Genomic DNA, 17,646 nt, shown 5'->3' on the forward strand with positions numbered 1-17,646 from the left:
CGAGGCGGGCGGATCATGAGGTCAGGAGATCAAGACCACGGTGAAACCCCGTCGCTACTAAAAATACAAAAAATTAGCCGGGCGTGGTGGCGGGCACCTGTAGTCCCAGCTATTCAGAGAGGCTGAGGCAGGAGAATGGCGAGAACCCGGGAGGCGGAGCTGGCAGTGAGCAGAGATCATGCCACTGCACTCCAGCCTGGGTGACTCTGCCTCAAAAAAAAAGAAAAAAGAAAAAAGAAAATAGATGAACAGGCCTCTGTGACAGTTGGGAGGCCTCTATAGTGAGAAAATGTCATCGTGCAAAGCTGTTTCACTGAACAGCTTCTCACTGACCCCTTTCCACAGGCCACAATAAGGGACCAGATTAATGCCTTGCTGTCCATGCCCCCTAGATGTCTGTGACTAACACAGTAAAAACTAGCACTACTATTCCTAGGACTGTTCCTAAAGCCACAGTTTATTGAGTATCTACTATGCCCAGCTTACAACAGAGCTTCTCACACTGCAAAAAGCACGCAAGTCCCTGGTGCCTGGTTAGCCGCGCAAGCTGTGGTTGGGGCCTGTGGGTTCTGACAGCTCCCAGAGAAGGCAGGTGCGGTTGGTCCAGTGATGGGGCTTCACATATTTGCACACCTGTATTTGTCATCAGTCTACAAGCATGTTATGCGGAATGATGACCTCCTCAGCAGGGGGCAATGTCACGGTGGAATGGCTGCCCATCTGGGGGGCGATATCACGGTGGAATGGCTGCCCACCTGCAAAGCACTGGGCTTTAGGTTACACATCACATTTCCCTGTGCACACTTTACTTTCCAGGTTATCTATAATTCACACTTTCCTTTGCTATCGTCCATTCACCTTTCCACTCTGCAAGATGGCCGTCTCACGCCCTCTTCCCCCTGCTCTCACATTTCACCCCCTCTTTCTCCCTGTCACTTAAGGGCCCTGTGTAGCAGTCAGGGTTCTCCAGAGAAACGGAACAAATAGCATGTGGAATGGGGGGAGGGAAGGAGATGGCGGATATAGAGCTAGAGATCAACAGAGAGAGATGAGAGAGAGACTGTTTTCTTTTAAGGAACTGATTGGCTTGCAAGTCTAAAATCTGCAGGGCAGGCTGCAGATCCAGAAAGCCGAGGCTGCAGCAAGTCAGAAGGCACGCCGCAGGGCTAATTCCTTCCTCAGGAGACCGCAGTCTTTGCTCTTACCGCCTTCGACAGATTGGATGAAGCCCGCCCACGCTATGGAGGGTAACCCGCTGCATTCAAAGTCTACAGATTTATCTATTAATCACATCTAAAAAACAGCCTCACAGAAACAGCCAGACTGGTGTTTCAGCAAAAACTGAGTACCACAGCTAGCCAAGTTGGCTCATAAAATAAAACGTCACACTCGCTCCTTATTTTACTGGAGTGTTGGCAAAGTTGGAAGAAGCCTGCCCCAGGCTCTCCCTGCCCAGATCCTGTGGACCCGCAGCCTTCCCTGCCCTCTGGCTCCCCGTGGGCCCTGGGCGCCAGCCCTCCCTCCTCCAGGCGATGCACTGCAATTTCTCCCATCTTTAAGATGAAACCGTTTTCCTCCACAGGGCTGTGTCCACTCTGTCATCTCCCTTCTCCAGAAAGTGCCCTAGCCCAGGAGCTCCACTGTCTGCTTTGCTCGGGGCCTCTCTGCCAGATTCAATGGGCAGTGTTCTTTGCTCATCGGATTTGATCCTGGGGCGGGATTCATCCCCCTGACCTCTTTCTCTCCTTGAAACACAGGTGCTCACTTGGATTCCAGGGCTCCACACCTGCAATTTTCCTTTTATCTCAAGGCAGCAGCAGCTCTCCCTACCCCCTTTTCTTGCCCTCATCCTCCCTCACTTTACTCCTCCTACTTCCCCTTCTCTCCTTTCTCCTCCACTAACCCCTTGGGCTCCCACGGTCCAGGGCTGGCATTTCGCAGGGTCTGCCCTCCCTGGGGCTGCTTCTCAAAACACACTCAACCCTCTCAAGTCCCAACTCCTGCTACATATGGTGACTCCAGATTTCCACCTCCAGCCACAGCTTTCTATCCCAGAGGGTCATCCCCACTTGTCTCCTGGGCATCTGAAAACCAGCAAGTCCCAAATCCACCAATTCAACCCCAAACCCAACCCCTTCCTGGAAACCTACTTCCTTGCATCTGCCATCTCTAGAGGGCCTGTTCAGTCACCCAGTTTCAGCCCCAGTCACAGCCATTCCTCACTCCTCTAACACAGGCAGCATGCCTTCAACACAGAGCCTGGATTGGGCCTACTGTTCACCAGCTGTGCCTCCACCAGTCAACTCCAGGAAGCGAGCATCTCCTGCCTAGATCTCTACAGTGATTCCTAACAGGGACTCTGCTTCATCTGTTCCGCACAGTGATCTTGATAAAATCAAGATTCCGTTAGGCCACACTCCTACTTGAAACCCTCTAATGACTGTAAAATCCGGTGACCTGGTTCCAGCCTCACCATTCTCGCACTATTCCTCTGCCCAGCTGAGCAAGCATACGCTGTTTCCTCTGCTGGAATACTCTTCCCACACACCTCTGCTCGGGGCCCCTCACCTGCTCTCCACTCAAACACTCCTGACAGAGGCCCTACCTGAACATCCCCAGCACACTCTTCCCCACCATGTTGTATTTCTTTCATGACACCTATCACCAATGGCGTTACATTGCAGAATCGCTGATTTATTATTTGATTCCCCTCCCAACTCCTTGGATCGTTCTTCTATGGTCTCCCCATGGATGGAATAATCATTGGCACATAGCAAACATCTCATAAAAACAGATACAATTGGCAATATTATATTCATACAAATTGAATACACGCACACACTGGGCACGATGATGGTGCAGTCCTTGAGCAGGATTTACAGGCCGGGTCCTCTTCCCGATGCTTCACCCGTGGTATCTGATACAACCCCACTTCGTCCAGAGGCGAATACCTTCCCCACGGGCTCCTGTGCCCCACCCAGCTCTATACCATCCCTCTCTTCTCGTTCACCAGCCACCTTGCTTTGCACCACTCCCCCTTAGGGCCTCTGCTGTCAAGGTGGTCTCCATGTGTCAAACAGGGACTCTGATCAACTACTTCATCTCAAATACCACCTTCACAGTAAGGCCTGCCTGCCCTCCTCTTTAATACCATGACTGTTACCAGCCCCTCCCCAACACTCCTGACTTCCTGATGCCTCTCCACTTTCCTTTTTTTCTGTAGCACAGGTCAAAGAGAGCAGGTCATGTTACTGATTTTGCTTCCTCCAATAGCCAGTTGTGTTCACAGATGTACCTGAGCACCTGGAAGGCTGGCTGCCTAGCACTCATAAATGCACAGTAGGTACTCGGTATAGGTTTGCTGAATGACTGAATCTTTGATCCCGCACAACCATCAAATGAGGTAGACAGCATCATCCCTGTTTTCTGGATGAGGAAACTGAGGTACAGAAAGGTTATGTAGGCCTGAGGTCACCTGGCTAGGAATTGATGGGGCGGGATTTAATCCAGGTGCCTGACTCCCGAACTTTGACTCTTAAGCCCTGTTTTGAGCTAAATGCAGCAGCAGCATAAACAGCCCGTTTTGTGCCTCAAAAGGTGAACAGTGAGAGGCACAGCTGGGCAGGGACGTGTCAGGTCAGGGGAAGAAACTGAATTGGGTGGTGGGGATTAACTGGATGCTGTCTGCCAGCAATTTCTGCCTCCTGCATTTTATCTGCTTTAGGGTTGCAAGGGGCAGAGCTATGAACACGGATGCCCACTCAACAGCCAGTTCCTGGGCCAATCACAGGGTTGGGAGCTGTGGCACCAGGGCTCTGGAACCCCACAGACTAGGACGTTTGCCAAAGCACCTAAGCCCTACCAGCCTTTGATGACCCCTGGGTTCCTCCCAGTTCCTCTCCTCCACGTCACGGTTCCTGGCTGGTGTTCCTGAGAGTGGGCTGTACACGAGTTCTGTAAATGCCAGTCCAGTTAAGACAAAGGGGGTGGCTCCCACTTGTACCTGTAGGCTCCAGCTAAGATCTGTGTTGCCTTGCCCGGCATCTGGCTGTTATCTGTGAAACAATCACTGTTCACAAACAAGGGCTTCACTCCTTCGCTTGCTCCATCTCCTGCTAAAGTCAGAATGTGAACACTGACAAACAGCGGCTCCCAGTAACTCTGCTAGTCAGAAGTGATTATTCCAGCAGTTCAGAGGAGGAAGTGGCCGTGCCCAGGGCCACGGGATTAGAATAGCAATGGAGCTAAAGGATCCTGTGCCTCAGTCCAACCAGCTTGTTCCCGCTTACTCAGCTGGGCCACTTTCTTTGGAGAAACATTTCCTTCTGCTTGCCCTTGAAAGGGGATCCGAAGGAAATCGGAGCTACCGGTAGTAGCTACCCTCCGGAAGATGGAGAATCTTCTCCACCTTCTCCTCTGCGTAGGAGAATCCAATTTCGGTGCAAAGCAGATGGAGAAGGGGCCATGGGAATCAGGCCTGCTCAGGGACCGGGTTCGCACTTTCTCTCAAGCTCTGGACCCTGAAAAATGAGCATTCCCCGGGGACGACCCATGTAAGAATTTGGGCTATATTCAGCATAGTGCAGCGGCCAGCAGCCCTGTCTCGGGGTGGGGTCCGGAGGCCCTCATTTCTGCTTGCCCCTCACTGCCACATAACCTTGGGTCAGAGTCCCTCATCCTCTCCCTCCGCCACTGTGCACAGCGGCAACCGTGTTCACTTCAGTGAGCAACGAGCCCCGTGACCCCCACTCAGGGCCAGGACTCACGGCAGCCCCTCCGCGCAACCCCCAGGGTCGTCCCGAGGCTCGGAGTGGCCTCCGGATGCGCGGCCTTTCCTAACCCGGGGACTCCGCACGTGGGCGCCAGGCCCGGAAGGCGCGGGTGTGAGCGCTACCTTCGGCGTCCCGCAGCGGCAGGAGGGGCTGGGCGGCCCGGGCTTCGGCTGGCGGGGGCGGGGGGGGTCGCAGGGGGAGCCTGAAATGAGGCGGCCGACTGCGCGCGGGGCCTCCTCTCTCCGCTCCATCCCGCACCCCCAATGCCAGCTTCCATCCCCAGCCGCGACTCCCGGTCGGCCGTTCCGGGCGTCCACTGGCCCGCGCGTCCTGGGGGCGCCGGAGAAGAACAACGGAGAAAAGAGCCCCGGGCCGACCTTCCGGACAGGCAGGCCCGCGGGGAGGCCCGGGCGCGGCGACGTGGCTGACCCACAAAGCCCCCGGCCCGGCGGCCAGGCCCAGGCGCGCGCGGAGCGGGGCGGGCCGGGGGTGTCGGATGTCACCCCCAGCGCACACCTCGGCCGGGGGGCGGGGGAGCGAACCACTGAGATGCGGAGACCTCCCCAGTCCTAGAGCGGAGCAGGAAGTGTCCCAGGGGAGGGAGCCGGAGGGCTCCGGCCTTTCCTTTTCTCGGCGTCCGGCGGGCTCCCGCGGCGGCCAGGCCTGCGCCGCCCGCCAACAGGGACGCGCCGCGGCGGTGAGTGCACCCCGGCTCCCGCGGCCGGCCCCGCCCCGCCCTCCTCGGCCCGCGCCCGGCCTCCGCGGCGCCGCCTCCCGGCCCAGAGCCCAGCGCTCAGGAAGGTGCGGGCGGGGGAGAAAGCAACACCATTGTTTTTCAGGCGCCTCCATTTGCCCCCGAGCCGAGCCGTGGCTTTCCGGATGGTCGGGAGACGCGGTCTGGACGGGCCGGGAAAGCAGCCGGGCGCCTGCGGAGACCCCGCCTCAGCGAGTACGCCCGGCCGGGCGGGCTGGGAGGATGAGGACGGCTGCCCTGGACTTCCGCCGCCACAGGAGGGCTTTCGGCCGGACGCCGGGAGGGAGCTCCAGGCTGTGAGGTGAGGAGTCCGGAGCTGGCGAGACGGGAGACGCGCGTGTGAGAGAGACCGAGGGCGCGGAGGGCGGGCTCCCCCTTCCCTGGCCCACAGCGACCTTCTCCTTCCCTTTCTGCCGATCCAGCTCAGTCCCTCCTCCGCGAAAGGCTGGGAGCTCGCTCCGCCCCTGCGGGGCCCTCCTCCGCCTCACTCACGTTAGTTCATTCATCAGGCGTCTCCTCCGAGCCTCCGACGCGCCAGGTGCCGCCGTGACAAAGACGGACGCTGCCGTCTGGTTGGAGACGATCCGAGTGGCAGCCCGGGTGGGCGCCGGTGCTCCGGGGGGCGGACCTGAGTAGTCCTGGGCGCTGCAGGTGTGTGATGGGCGCCGCAGGGTGCCGCCGAGCAGGGCGGGCGGGGCCCACGCCGGGCTCCAGGGCTCCAGATGCCGGAGCCGCCCTGGAAGGGAATCCGGTGGTGGGGAGCGCTGTAATGCGTCCAGCCCGACGCCTCCACGGCCCCCATATGCCTTTCTGTGTATGTTGTTACTTTGGAAAGCAAAGAGATTCAGAGCAGTGGGTGTTTCTGGAACCACTCAGTTGTTTGGTAGCTTTTCTGGCATCACTTGTCTTCCTGTGAAATGGGAGTGAGGCCCGAGTCCCCCTTCCCACCTGGTGAGCTCTTGGAGGTTAAGACGAGGCCACGCTGGACAACCTCGTGCAGATGGGGGAGTGGCAGGCACTGCCCGTCCTAAGGATCACAGAGGCCTGATGGCAGAGAAGGGCACTGTGAGTGTCCCCATGTGCCCTTTCATGGGCCCAGTGTTCTAAAGTGGGAATCATGAACACCAGCCAGGTATACTGGTTGCTGGTCTCTTTTGCCACCCTAGTTGTGGCAAAAGTGTCGGCTAGTTGTCTGCATACCAGCGTGGAGGTGTAGGAACCCCTGAGTCCCACCTTGGGGGTGTGGCAGCTGCAGTGTCCGGGGGTTCTTTGAGGTCTGAGCTGTGCAGTGACAGACCCACTCTTCTGTCCTGGCCGAGGAAGGGCTTTGGCGGGTGTGCCATTGCCTCGAATGTGGTTTGAAGAGGGCAAGGATAGAGAATAGGGTGGAGGCGAGGTTGAAGGTCAGGGCAGAGTTGGCAGAAGGCTCATAGGAAACCACTGATAACTTCTAAATGCAGTGTGATTTGTCCCTGGTAGACTGCATGGAGCTGTCTCATGTGATATTCCCTGTCTCTGGCTGTTTTCCTTTGCCTCCCATTGCAGACTCTGCTGGGCAAAGCTGATTCTGGCTGGGTTGTCCATCCAGCACGCAGCACCATCAGCCCTCTGCCACCAGAAGGGTGGATTTTCCATTCCTGGATGTGCTTGAAGGCTCATCCGATGCATGTCCGTCTTTGTCGTTCCAGCTCCATTTGTAAAGGTCTTAAGGACAAGAACAGCGACTTCGGCTCCAGAGCTTCAAGATAGTGGCCTGCCTGGCCTGCCCATCTTGGGTCTCTCCAGGAGGACCCAGCCACTCAAGGTACCAGAGCGTCTTGATTACATCTGCATGTGGCGCTGTTGGTTTCTTGGGATGCTCAAAACAGCAGTGTCACGCTGAAATGCCACCATTTTCTCCCAGATTTCCTGTCTTGTTCATCCAGTCACCCGCTTACGGGAATCCACACGTAATGGTACTGATGGGGGGAGGGTATGTTTCTGTCTGTTTCATCCTGTGTGTAAAGACCAGCCACACCAACACTGCCTACCTTTCCCAGGGCTTCTCCAAAGGGCTGGTCTCTGAGGGCATTGACAGTTTCCTTGTCACTGTCCCCCAGAAATGACCACAGGAGACCAGAACACTGAAGCCAGTGATTTCTGTTTGGAAATAGGGTCGTCTTCTGCTGCTGACCCCCATCAAATCCCATCATGCCCACAGCCCTGTGCCCCCGAGTCTTGGCTCCGAAGGAGAGTGAGGAGCCCAGGAAAATGAGGAGCCCACCTGGAGAGAACCCTAGCCCCCAGGGGGAGCTTCCCAGTCCCGAGTCCTCTCGGCGCCTCTTCCGCCGTTTCCGCTACCAGGAGGCGGCGGGCCCCCGGGAGGCCCTGCAGCGCCTCTGGGACCTGTGCCGGGGCTGGCTGCGGCCTGAGAGGCACACCAAGGAGCAGATTCTGGAGCTGCTGGTGCTGGAGCAGTTCCTGGCCATCCTTCCCCGGGAGATCCAGAGCTGGGTGCGGGCACAGGAGCCTGAGAGCGGAGAGCAGGCTGTGGCCGCGGTGGAGGCACTGGAACGGGAGCCTGGGAGACCCTGGCAGTGGGTGAGTAGAAGGGGTGGGGCTGGGACGGGTAGAGATCTGGTACTTAGACACTTTGGCTGGGCCATGTATGCGCTGGCTGGGGAATGAGGAATTCCATCGAGAGCCATGTACTTTGGTTAGGCCCAGACTAGAGTTTCCTAAGAAAGCCAGTTTTATTCCCTGAAGGCTCTAATTTGGGCATGATAGTGTCATGCCCCTTTACAGCCCAGTCCAAGGCCTAAGTTGAGCCTTTGATGGTCAGCTGTGGAGTGGGTGGTCACCAGGCCCAGGGAGAGATGGGACCTCTTCACCTAGCCCTGAAAAGCTCTCTCTGGGATTGCAGCTCAAGCACTGTGAAGACCCCGTGGTGATTGATGATGGGGACAGCCCTCTGGACCAGGAGCAGGAGCAGCTGCCAGTAGAGCCCCACAGCAACCTTGCAAAGAGCCAAGATGCCCAGCCCATAGGCCTGGCACAGTGCCTGGGGCTCCCAAGCAGACCACCAGGCCAGCTCAGCGGGGACCCAGGTATGCAGCCCAGGGGAGTGTAGCAGGGGTGATCTGGGGGAGCACACAGCCCATACTGTGCGCTGGGTGTGGTTTTTGTTAAGCTGATGGCTTTTTCATCAGCAGTTTTCTCCTGTCCCCGAGGAGCTGTGAGCTGTTGTCAGGGTCTGAGTCCCTTCCTAGAGCAATTAAATGAGAACCTCATCAGGATGTTTGTCCTCTTCATGGTTCTAGATCCTCTCAGAGCTAACTCTTCTGTAGGTGGGTATCATTGAGGTGGTGCCCTCTCATCTCTCTGAGGGTGCATCTCTGCAGGATTTGTCAGTTTGATGACAGCTAGGGACTGCTGCATGACTGGAGCATGGCCGTTTCTTGTCTCTTGGAACCTCTGTTTCCTTGGCTAAACAACTCCTGTTTACAGGAGCGTCGTGATGCTGCAAAGAGGTATAGAAATATTTTGGGGGACACAGGGTGGTATCTAGTGTGTGGGGCCAGAACATCAGCTAGACATGATTTGAGTATGTATATGAAGTACATGGTGGCTACAGGAAAGTAGTTTTTTCGTCAGATAAACTTAGATTTGAATCTTCTGGGTATGACCTGAGGCATGCTTCTAAACTCTGAAAGCCTCAGTTTCTTCCTCTGTCCAGCAGAGATAGTAATTACCCTTTTTGGGGTTTTTGGACAATTAAATGAGATACAACCTATAAAAGGTTGAGCACAAGGCTTGAGGTGCCCAAAACTTTAAGTACCTATCATGGGAAACCAGCGCCCTTGGGTCAAAGGAAGTCTGGCACGTGGGTTCCTCTGGGTGGACTTGCCACGGTGCTCTATAGGTACAGTGGAAAGAGTGTCTGGGGGGCCGGGGGGCTTTCTTATGACTCTGGGTGGACTTGCCACAGTGCTCTATAGGTACAATGGAAAGAGAGTGTCTGGGGGCCAGGGGAGACTTCTTATGACTTGCAGAAGTTGTGTTTGGCATTACGATAAGCTTTTCAGTAATAAAACCAAAATGCCTATTAAATTTCTGTGTGTGGAAAAACTATAGTGACTTCTGTACAACTCACATAAACTTCAGCCTTTTCTTGCTTATAAGTCAAGATTGGTGTGTTGTTGGCTGCCATAACAAAGTACCACAGACTGGATGGCTTATGTAACAGAAATGTATTCTCTCACAGTTCAGGAGGCTGGAAGTCTAAAGTCAAAGTATCAGCAGCCTTGGGTTCTTCTGAAGCCGCTCTCCTTGGCTTGTAGACATGCCTGATGTTAACACTAAGAGAAGTTTGCAGATAGACATTTAGAAGGAGCTAGGGGCTGGGCACGGTGGCTCACACCTGTAATCCCAGCACTTTGGGAGGCCGAGGCAGGCGGATCACCTGAGGCCAGGAGTTCGAGACCAGCCTGGCCAAGATGGTGAAACCCCATCTCTACTAAAAATACAAAATCAGTTGTGTGTGGTGGTGGGTGCCTATAATTCCAGCTTTTCGGGAGGCTGAGGCAGGAGAATCACTTGAACCTGGGAGGCGGAGATTGCAGTGAGCTGAGATCATGCCATTGCATTCCAGCCTGGGTAAAAACAGTAAAACTCCATCTCAAAACAAAACAAAACAAAAAAAAGAGAAGGAGCTAGGAGGGGAAGTCTCTTATGCCACTGGCTCTCTTTGGGACCCGTAAAAACCTGTGAATATCCGGCCCTGAAAGCTGACAACAATCTTTGTGCCAGGACTCTTGATGACAGGCGGTTTTCTTTCAGGGAAAGGAAGAGGAAGATGTTTACGCTAAGAGAAGTTTGCAGAGGAGGTGTAACAGACACCTCTCTCTGGGTCTCTTTACATGGTCTTTCCTTTGTGTGTGTGTGTGTCTTAATCTCCTCTTCTTATAAGTACACCAGTCCTGTTGGATTAGGGCCCACCCATATGACCTGATTTTATCTTAATGACCTCTTCAAAGACCCTATCTCCAAATATCAGTCGCTTTCTGAGGTACCTAAGGGTTAGGGCTTCAACATAGGAATTTGAGAGGGGTATAACTTAGCCTGTAACAACAGGCATAAGGGAAGCAGCCAGTCGCCCACATAATGCACGTGCAAGTAGCTTGGGTTATGCAGGAAGTGGGGGGCTGTGAGAGGCCTTGTAGTGGGGTCTGGGAAGGCATGCAGGTGGAGGGGAAGAAGTTTCAGGAACTACAGCAGCCTGTGCAGTTGCTTCTTGATAAAGTTCTGAGATAAGCCAGCAACCACAGATGGGCTTTAGGAAAACAGGGCCAGCTCTCCCATTTCCATGAGCAATAATCAATAGGCAAAGTAAGTATGATGAGAGTTAGCAATCAGGAAATCCTTAACTATTGGGACAATTAGTCATTGGAATGCACTACCTGTCAGAGCTGTATAGTTCCTCATCTTGAAGACCTTCCCCAAAAGCTAGATTTCATGTGGGGTCTGCACTCTCCGAAGTGATTCTCGAAAGGGTCCATGTATTCATTTACTGGGGCCAAAGGTAGGGTGAGACTACATATTCATATATATATATACATGAATATCTGGGATAGCTACATATCCCAGAAGGTGGCAGGTGTGAGGAAGCAGAGCTAAAATACCACCTCCCAGCCAGGCATGGTGGCTCACGCCTATAGTTCCAGCTACTCAGGGGGCTGAAGCAGGAGGATCGCTTGAGGCCAGGAGTTTGAGACCAGCCTGGGCAACATAGCGAGAACCCACCTCTAAAAAATAAAACACCTCCTCTGGGAGATGTCAGTCAAAGAGTACAAAGTTTCCATTAGCTAAGATGAATAAATTCTGGACATCTATGGTACAGCATGGTGATGTTGATTAAAAATAATGCATCTTATACTTGAAAATTGCTAAGAAAGTAAGAAATGTTCTCATCATAAAAATATATGAGGTGTAGATTTGTTAATTAGCTTAATCATTTCACAGTGTATAGTTATCACACTGTACAGTTTTCTTACACAAAATACATACAATTTTTGTCAATTATACCTTAATAAAACTGGGAGGCAAAAGTAAGTTAAATAAAGATGAAGATAGAAACTTAAAATAGAACATACGCACAGAAAAATACCACCTCCTCAAATCCATGCCCATCCAGCCTGAGCTTCCCTTCAGACACAGTGAAGAGGCCGCCTTCCACTGAGACCCCTAGAATGGCACTGCCATCTGCGTTGGGTTCCTGGCCCCGTCCTTTGTTCCACACAGCCGCTCCTGCAGCTGCTGTTTCCTGCAGGCTTTGAAAGGCCAGGGACACTGGCCTCTGGGGTTTGCTTTGATAATGACTTAACATGTGACCTGGGGTTAACCAGTAGACTATAGCACAGCTCTCCAAGTCTTAATCTGAGAAAGGAGTACCTTTTGAAACACAGAGCTCATTTTTACATGGCTGCACTGTTGGCAGGGGATATGGCTCATGGCAGAAGCCTGAACAAGGGGTAGTTTCCAATTCCAGGAGAGCAGAGTGGCAGAGTCCCTGGTAGCCCAAAATAAGGCTGGTGAGATGGTCCCAAAGCCACACTTTACATTTTGTATGAGGGTCTTTAGGATACTGTGTCAAATGCTCTCTCAGGAGTACCTACAGTGGTAACAGTTTTCCTTTTTTGTTTAATTTCTGTTTTCAAATTGACAAAAAATTGTATGTATTTGTGGTGTACAGTGTGATGTTTTGATATCTGTACACATTGTGAAATGATTAAACCAAGCTAATTAGCTGGGCATGGTGGCACACCTGTAGTCCCAGCTACTCAGGAGGCTGAGGTAGGAGGATCCCTCGAGCTCAGGAGTTCTATTCCAGCCGAGGCAACATAGTGAGACCAGTCTCTTAAAAAAAAAAAAAAAAAGTCAAGCTAATTAATATAATGCATTACCTCATATACCTATCCTTTTTCTGTGTGTGGTGAAAATACTTCAGATCTACCCTCTTAGCAATTTTCAAGTACACAGTACGTTGTTACTGCCTACAGTCACCATGTTGTGCAGTAGGACTCCTGAGCTTACTCCTCTCAAGTCACTGAAATTTTGTACACTTTGACCAATGTCTCCCCAGTCCCCTCATTCCCGAGCCTCTGGTAACCAGCATTCTGATCGCTGCTTCTATGAGTTCAACTGTTTTAGAGTCTGCATTTAAGTGAGAACATGCAGTATTTCTCTTTTTGTGTCTGGCATATTGCTCGTAGCATGTCTTTCAGTTCATCCATGTCACAAATGACAGGATTTTCCTTTTTTTTTTTTTTAATGGAGTTCCACAGTAATTCTGATTGCCAACAGCCCTTACCTTTTTTTTTTTTTTTTTTTTCCATTTGAGACAGAGCCATGTTCTGTCACCCAGGCTGGAGTGCAGTGGTGCAGCTGTGGCTCACTGCAGTCTCCATCTCTCAGGCTCAAGCAATCCTGTTTCAGCTTCCCAGTTTTTTTATTTTTAGTAGAGATGAGATCTCGCTATGTTGCCCAGACTGGTTTTGAACTCCTGAGCTTAAGCAGTCCTCCCACTTTGGCTTCCCAAAGAGCTAGGATTACAGGCATGAGCCACCACATCCAGACCCTAAGAGTACTTATAGATTCCTCAACTCTACGGCTTTTTCTTTTTCTTCTTTTTTTTTTTCTTTTTAAGTAACAAATACTCTGTGTTGTCCATGCTGGTCTGGAACTCCTGGGCTCAAGTGATTCTCCCACCTCAGTCCCCAAAATAAGAATAGCTGAAATTACAGGCATGTACCACCGCATATGGCTAAACTCCATTGAGTTTTAACCTTTATTTTCCCATAGTTTGGATAACAATGGTGAGGTCCGGGGACCTACCCGAGGTGAAAGAGTTCATTTAATTGACCGTGCCATCATGAACCCAGGCACTTTCTGTTATAGCCCCCCTTGTTATATCTGGAAACAAAGTCGCAGCAATCTTTGTGGTTTACAGAGTGCTTTTCATGTGCATCATTTTGTAATCCTCATTTTACAGTTAAGTACAGAGACTGGGGTTTTATGAAAAGCACCATTAAACAGTTCCCTGTTGGTGCCTCTCTTGTGATTTTCTTTGCTACCAAAATGGAAATGAAGAGCCGCGGAAAGCTCAGAAGGTATCAGCACCAGGCCTGGCCCTGGCCCGCTTTAGGACACCATTTTCTGATCTCTTTCAGTTCTGCAAGATGCTTTCCTTCTTCAGGAAGAGAATGTGCGGGACACACAGCAGGTGACCACCCTCCAGCTACCCCCGGTGAGTGGTTTCTACAGGAGCCCTTGAAAATCCCGTGTTTGCCTCTGTAGGCTACGGGGCAGCTTTCCTAGGACCCCAGCCAGCTTTCTGACTGCCACCAGGATGTTCAGTCCCAGCCCAGAAAAGCTAAAATAGGCAGAGCGTGAGCTTAAGAGATGCCCCATTTCTCCTCCTGCCCTGTGGTCCCAGCCGCTCACTGGGTTGACTGTCATCAGGCCACCTTCAGGAAGCTTTGTGCAGATGATAGCAGAAAACAAAGGCCCGTGAGTCCCCAGTGATGGGCCTCTCAGCATGTCTAAGTTCCCCTCTTGTGAAAAAGGAGATCTCTCTGCTCTTTTATTTTACAGAGAATTTTTCAATTTAATAATCATCGCAGCAATGGTTATATTTTAGAAATGTTAGGAAGTGGAGGGAAGAAAGCACAGATAATTTCAGTCCTGTCACAGATCTACGTGGTGAGTCATTCCAGAATTTCCTCCAATGTTCTCGTTCGTGTTTTTGTGTAAGACTTGCTTACTCGGGCGCTCTGAGGAGTCAGAGTCAGGGCTGGGGGCTGGTCCAGCAGGTGATCTTACTCGCCTCTCTCTAGCCCAGTTGCTGCCTTTGGCCATGTTTTCTGGCCATATCTCCTTTACTTTCCCTCCTAACACTTTCCACTGGCTGGCACGAGATTTGCTTATGACAGCATCATCCCCTCCCATGGGAACAGGATGTGTGGCTCCTGCTTTTATTTAGTTGCTCCTTCCCCAACAGAAAACTGAAAAACAGTAGACACTCTATTATCATGTCTCAGCAGGACGTCAGAAGCTGAGCAGTTTGCCTTCTGCACAGTTCATTTGACATGACTTTATTTTATTTTTATTTTTAGAGACAGGGTCTTGCCTTGTCACCCAGGCTTCAATGCAGTGGCATAGTCATAGCTTACTGCAGCCTCAAACTCCTGAGCTCAAGCCATCCTCCCACCTCGGTCTCCTGAGCAGCTGGGACTACAGGTGCATTCCACTACACCCAGCTAAGTTTTGTATTTCCTTGTAGAGACAGGGTCTCACTATGTTGCCCAGGCTGGTCTCGAACTCCTGACCTCAAGTGATCCTCCTGTCTCAGCCTCTCAAAGTGTTGGGATTACAGGCATGAGCCACTGTGCCCAGCCAATATAACTTTAAACTTGGAGAAGGGAGGGCTAGGGATGGGAAGGAGTTAGCCAGGTTACCCAGTTAGGGGGCATCTCCATAACTTGCTTTTGCCCCACCAAAAATGTGGCACACGCCCATTTACCCTGATGCTCAACACATACATGTCAGCATCTGCTGCATACTGTGACCATTCCCAAACACAAAGGAGGTAAAACCAGTATTTCTTATTAAAATTTGGACCTTTAACCAGTATAACACATAAGGGGATGCTGTTAATTCAGTACCTAACGAGGTTTGGTCTTCATCTTTCAATTCTTGCAGTCCCTAGTAAATGCCATAGCGAGCACAGTACAGAGATTTCGATAAGTCAGTACTGTTTTATTACTCTGATAGTTTCTTCCCAGTGCACTAAAAGTCACCATCATGAAGATCTTGTTTATAAGTGTTTTTTAATTTCTGTTTTTAATTGTGGTAATATACACATAGCATAAAATTTTCCATCTTAACTGTTTTTAAGTATGCGGTTCAGTGGTGTTAAGTATATTTACATTGTTGTACACCCAATCTGTAGAACTTTTTCATCTTCCCAAACTGAAATTCCTTATACATTAAATAATAACTCCCCATTTACCCTTTCCCTTAGCCCCTGGCAACCTCCATTCTACTTTCAGTCCCTATTAATTTGACTATAAATACCTCATATAAGTGGAATTATGCACTATTTGCCTTTTTGTGACTGGTTTATTTCATTCAGCATAATGTCCTCAAGGTTGTATGTGCCGGAACTCCCTTCCGTGTTTTTTTTTCTCCCGAGATGGAGTCTTGCTCTGTCGCCCAGGCTGGAGTGCAGTGGCTCGATCTCCGCTCATTGCAACCTCCGCATCCCGGGTTCAAGCAATTCTCCTGCCTCAGCCTCCCAAGTAGCTGGGATTACAGGCATCTGCAACCACGCTTGGCTGATTTTTGTATTCTTAGTAGACACGGGGTTTCACCATGTTAGTCAGGCTCTTGAACTCGAACTCTTGACCTCGTGATACACCCGCCTCGCCCTCCCAAAGTGCTGGGATTACAGGCATAAGCCACCGCGCCCGGCCATGAATTCCCTTCCTTTTTAAGGTTGAATAATACTCCCATGTGTGTGTATATCACATTGTTTATCCATTCACCTGTCGATGGACATTTGCATTGCTTCCATATTTTGGCTGTTGTGAATAATGCTGCTACGAACATGGTACACGTGAAGTTTTGTTTTTCTTTTTAAATAAACCTTCTTATTTTTACATAATTGTAGATTCACATGCCATTGTAAGAAATAACACAGAGAGATCCTGTGAACTTTTTAAACACTCAATGGTAAAATATAGAGTAAAAATCTATATTCTATAAATATAGTACAATGTCACACCCAGGGTATTGACATTGATACATGCAAGATACAGAACAGGTGCTTCACCAGAAGGATACCTCCTGTTACCTAATGTCCACACTCATTTCTTTCCTACCCTCACCCTCTCTTCAACCTCTGGCAACCACTGATATGTTTTTCAGCTCTATAATGTCATTTCATTTCAAGAATGTTACATAAATGGATTCATATAGTATGTAACCTTTGGGGATTGGCTGTTTTCATTCAGCGTAATTCTGTGGAGCTTCATTCAGGTTGTTGTGTGTGTGACTAGTCCGTTGCTTTTCATTGCTGAGTAGTATTCCATCACGTGGAGTCCAACAGTTCATTTAACCATTCACTGGTTGAAGAACATCCGGGTTGTTTTGGGGTCATTATTGTATAAAGCTGCTATAAATATTTGTGTGCAGGTTTTTAATGTACGCATCAGTCTTCATTTCTCTGGGATAAATGCCCAGGTATGCAATCGTTGGTAAGTACAAAAGTTGGTAAGTTTTGTAAGAAAGTACTCTTATCTGATGTTAATATAGCTTCTCTTCTTTCTTTTGATTAATAATTGCATAATATATTTATTCCATCCTTTTACAGTCAACCTGCCTATATTATTATATTTAAAGTGAGTTACTTTTAGATAGTATATATTTGTTGTTTTATTTTGTTTGAGGCAGAGTCTCACTCTGTCACCCAGGCTGGAGTGCAGTGGTGCGATCTCAGCTCACTGCAACCCCCATCTCCTGGGTTCAAGCAATTCTCTTGCCTCGGCCTCCCGAGTAGCTGAGACTACAGGCGTGCACCACCAGGCCCGGCTCATTTTTGTATTTTTAGTAGAGACAGGGTTTCACCATGTTGGCCAGGCTGGTCTTGAACTTCTGACCTCACGTGATCCACCTGCTTCGTCCTCCCAAAGTTCTGGGATTACCGGTGTGAGCCGCTGCACCCGGGCCCTAGATAATATATATTTGGATAATGTTTTCTAATCTGCTCTGCCAGTTACTGTGTTTTGATTGATGTATGTAGACCATTTGTAGTTAATGTCATTACTGACATGTTAGGGCTTAAGTCTGTCTTTCTATTTTTCTGGCTCTGTTTTTGTTTCTCTGTTTCCTTTTTCCTATTTTTCTGTGTGTTACTTGAACATATAGAATTCCTTTTCGATTTACCTAGTGTGGTGTTGAGTGTATGTATATTTTTGTATAGCTTTTTTAGTGGTTATTCTAAGTATTACATTATAGATACATAACTTATCTACTGAGTATCATTTTATCAGTTTGAGTGAAGTGTAGAAGCTTATTCCTTTT

The 17,646-nt window shown here is 50.4% G+C and overlaps 1 protein-coding gene across 5 annotated transcripts in view; it reads left to right on the forward strand.

The window, feature by feature from the left end:
* Positions 1-780: 780 nt before the first annotated feature.
* The window catches only part of ZNF496 (zinc finger protein 496), a 40,016-nt gene continuing 23,150 nt past the window's right edge, over positions 781-17,646 (forward strand). Inside the window, exons 1-7 of one of the 5 annotated variants that reach the window (XM_030812551.1) lie at positions 781-4,553; positions 5,612-5,827; positions 7,215-7,330; positions 7,680-8,106; positions 8,429-8,612; positions 13,734-13,810; positions 14,158-14,265. In XM_030812551.1, the coding sequence (XP_030668411.1) occupies positions 7,717-8,106; positions 8,429-8,612; positions 13,734-13,810; positions 14,158-14,265 (759 nt within the window). In that variant the 5' untranslated portion in view covers positions 781-4,553; positions 5,612-5,827; positions 7,215-7,330; positions 7,680-7,716. Of the gene's footprint in view, positions 4,554-4,922; positions 5,470-5,611; positions 5,828-7,214; positions 7,331-7,679; positions 8,107-8,428; positions 8,613-13,733; positions 13,811-14,157; positions 14,266-17,646 lie in introns of those variants that run through there. The other 4 variants (XM_030812550.1, XM_030812552.1, XM_030812553.1 and 1 more) reach the window with 4 other exon arrangements.

Source organism: Nomascus leucogenys, chromosome 5 (genome assembly GCF_006542625.1).
Source record: "Nomascus leucogenys isolate Asia chromosome 5, Asia_NLE_v1, whole genome shotgun sequence".
NCBI classification, from domain to species: Eukaryota; Metazoa; Chordata; class Mammalia; order Primates; family Hylobatidae; genus Nomascus; species Nomascus leucogenys.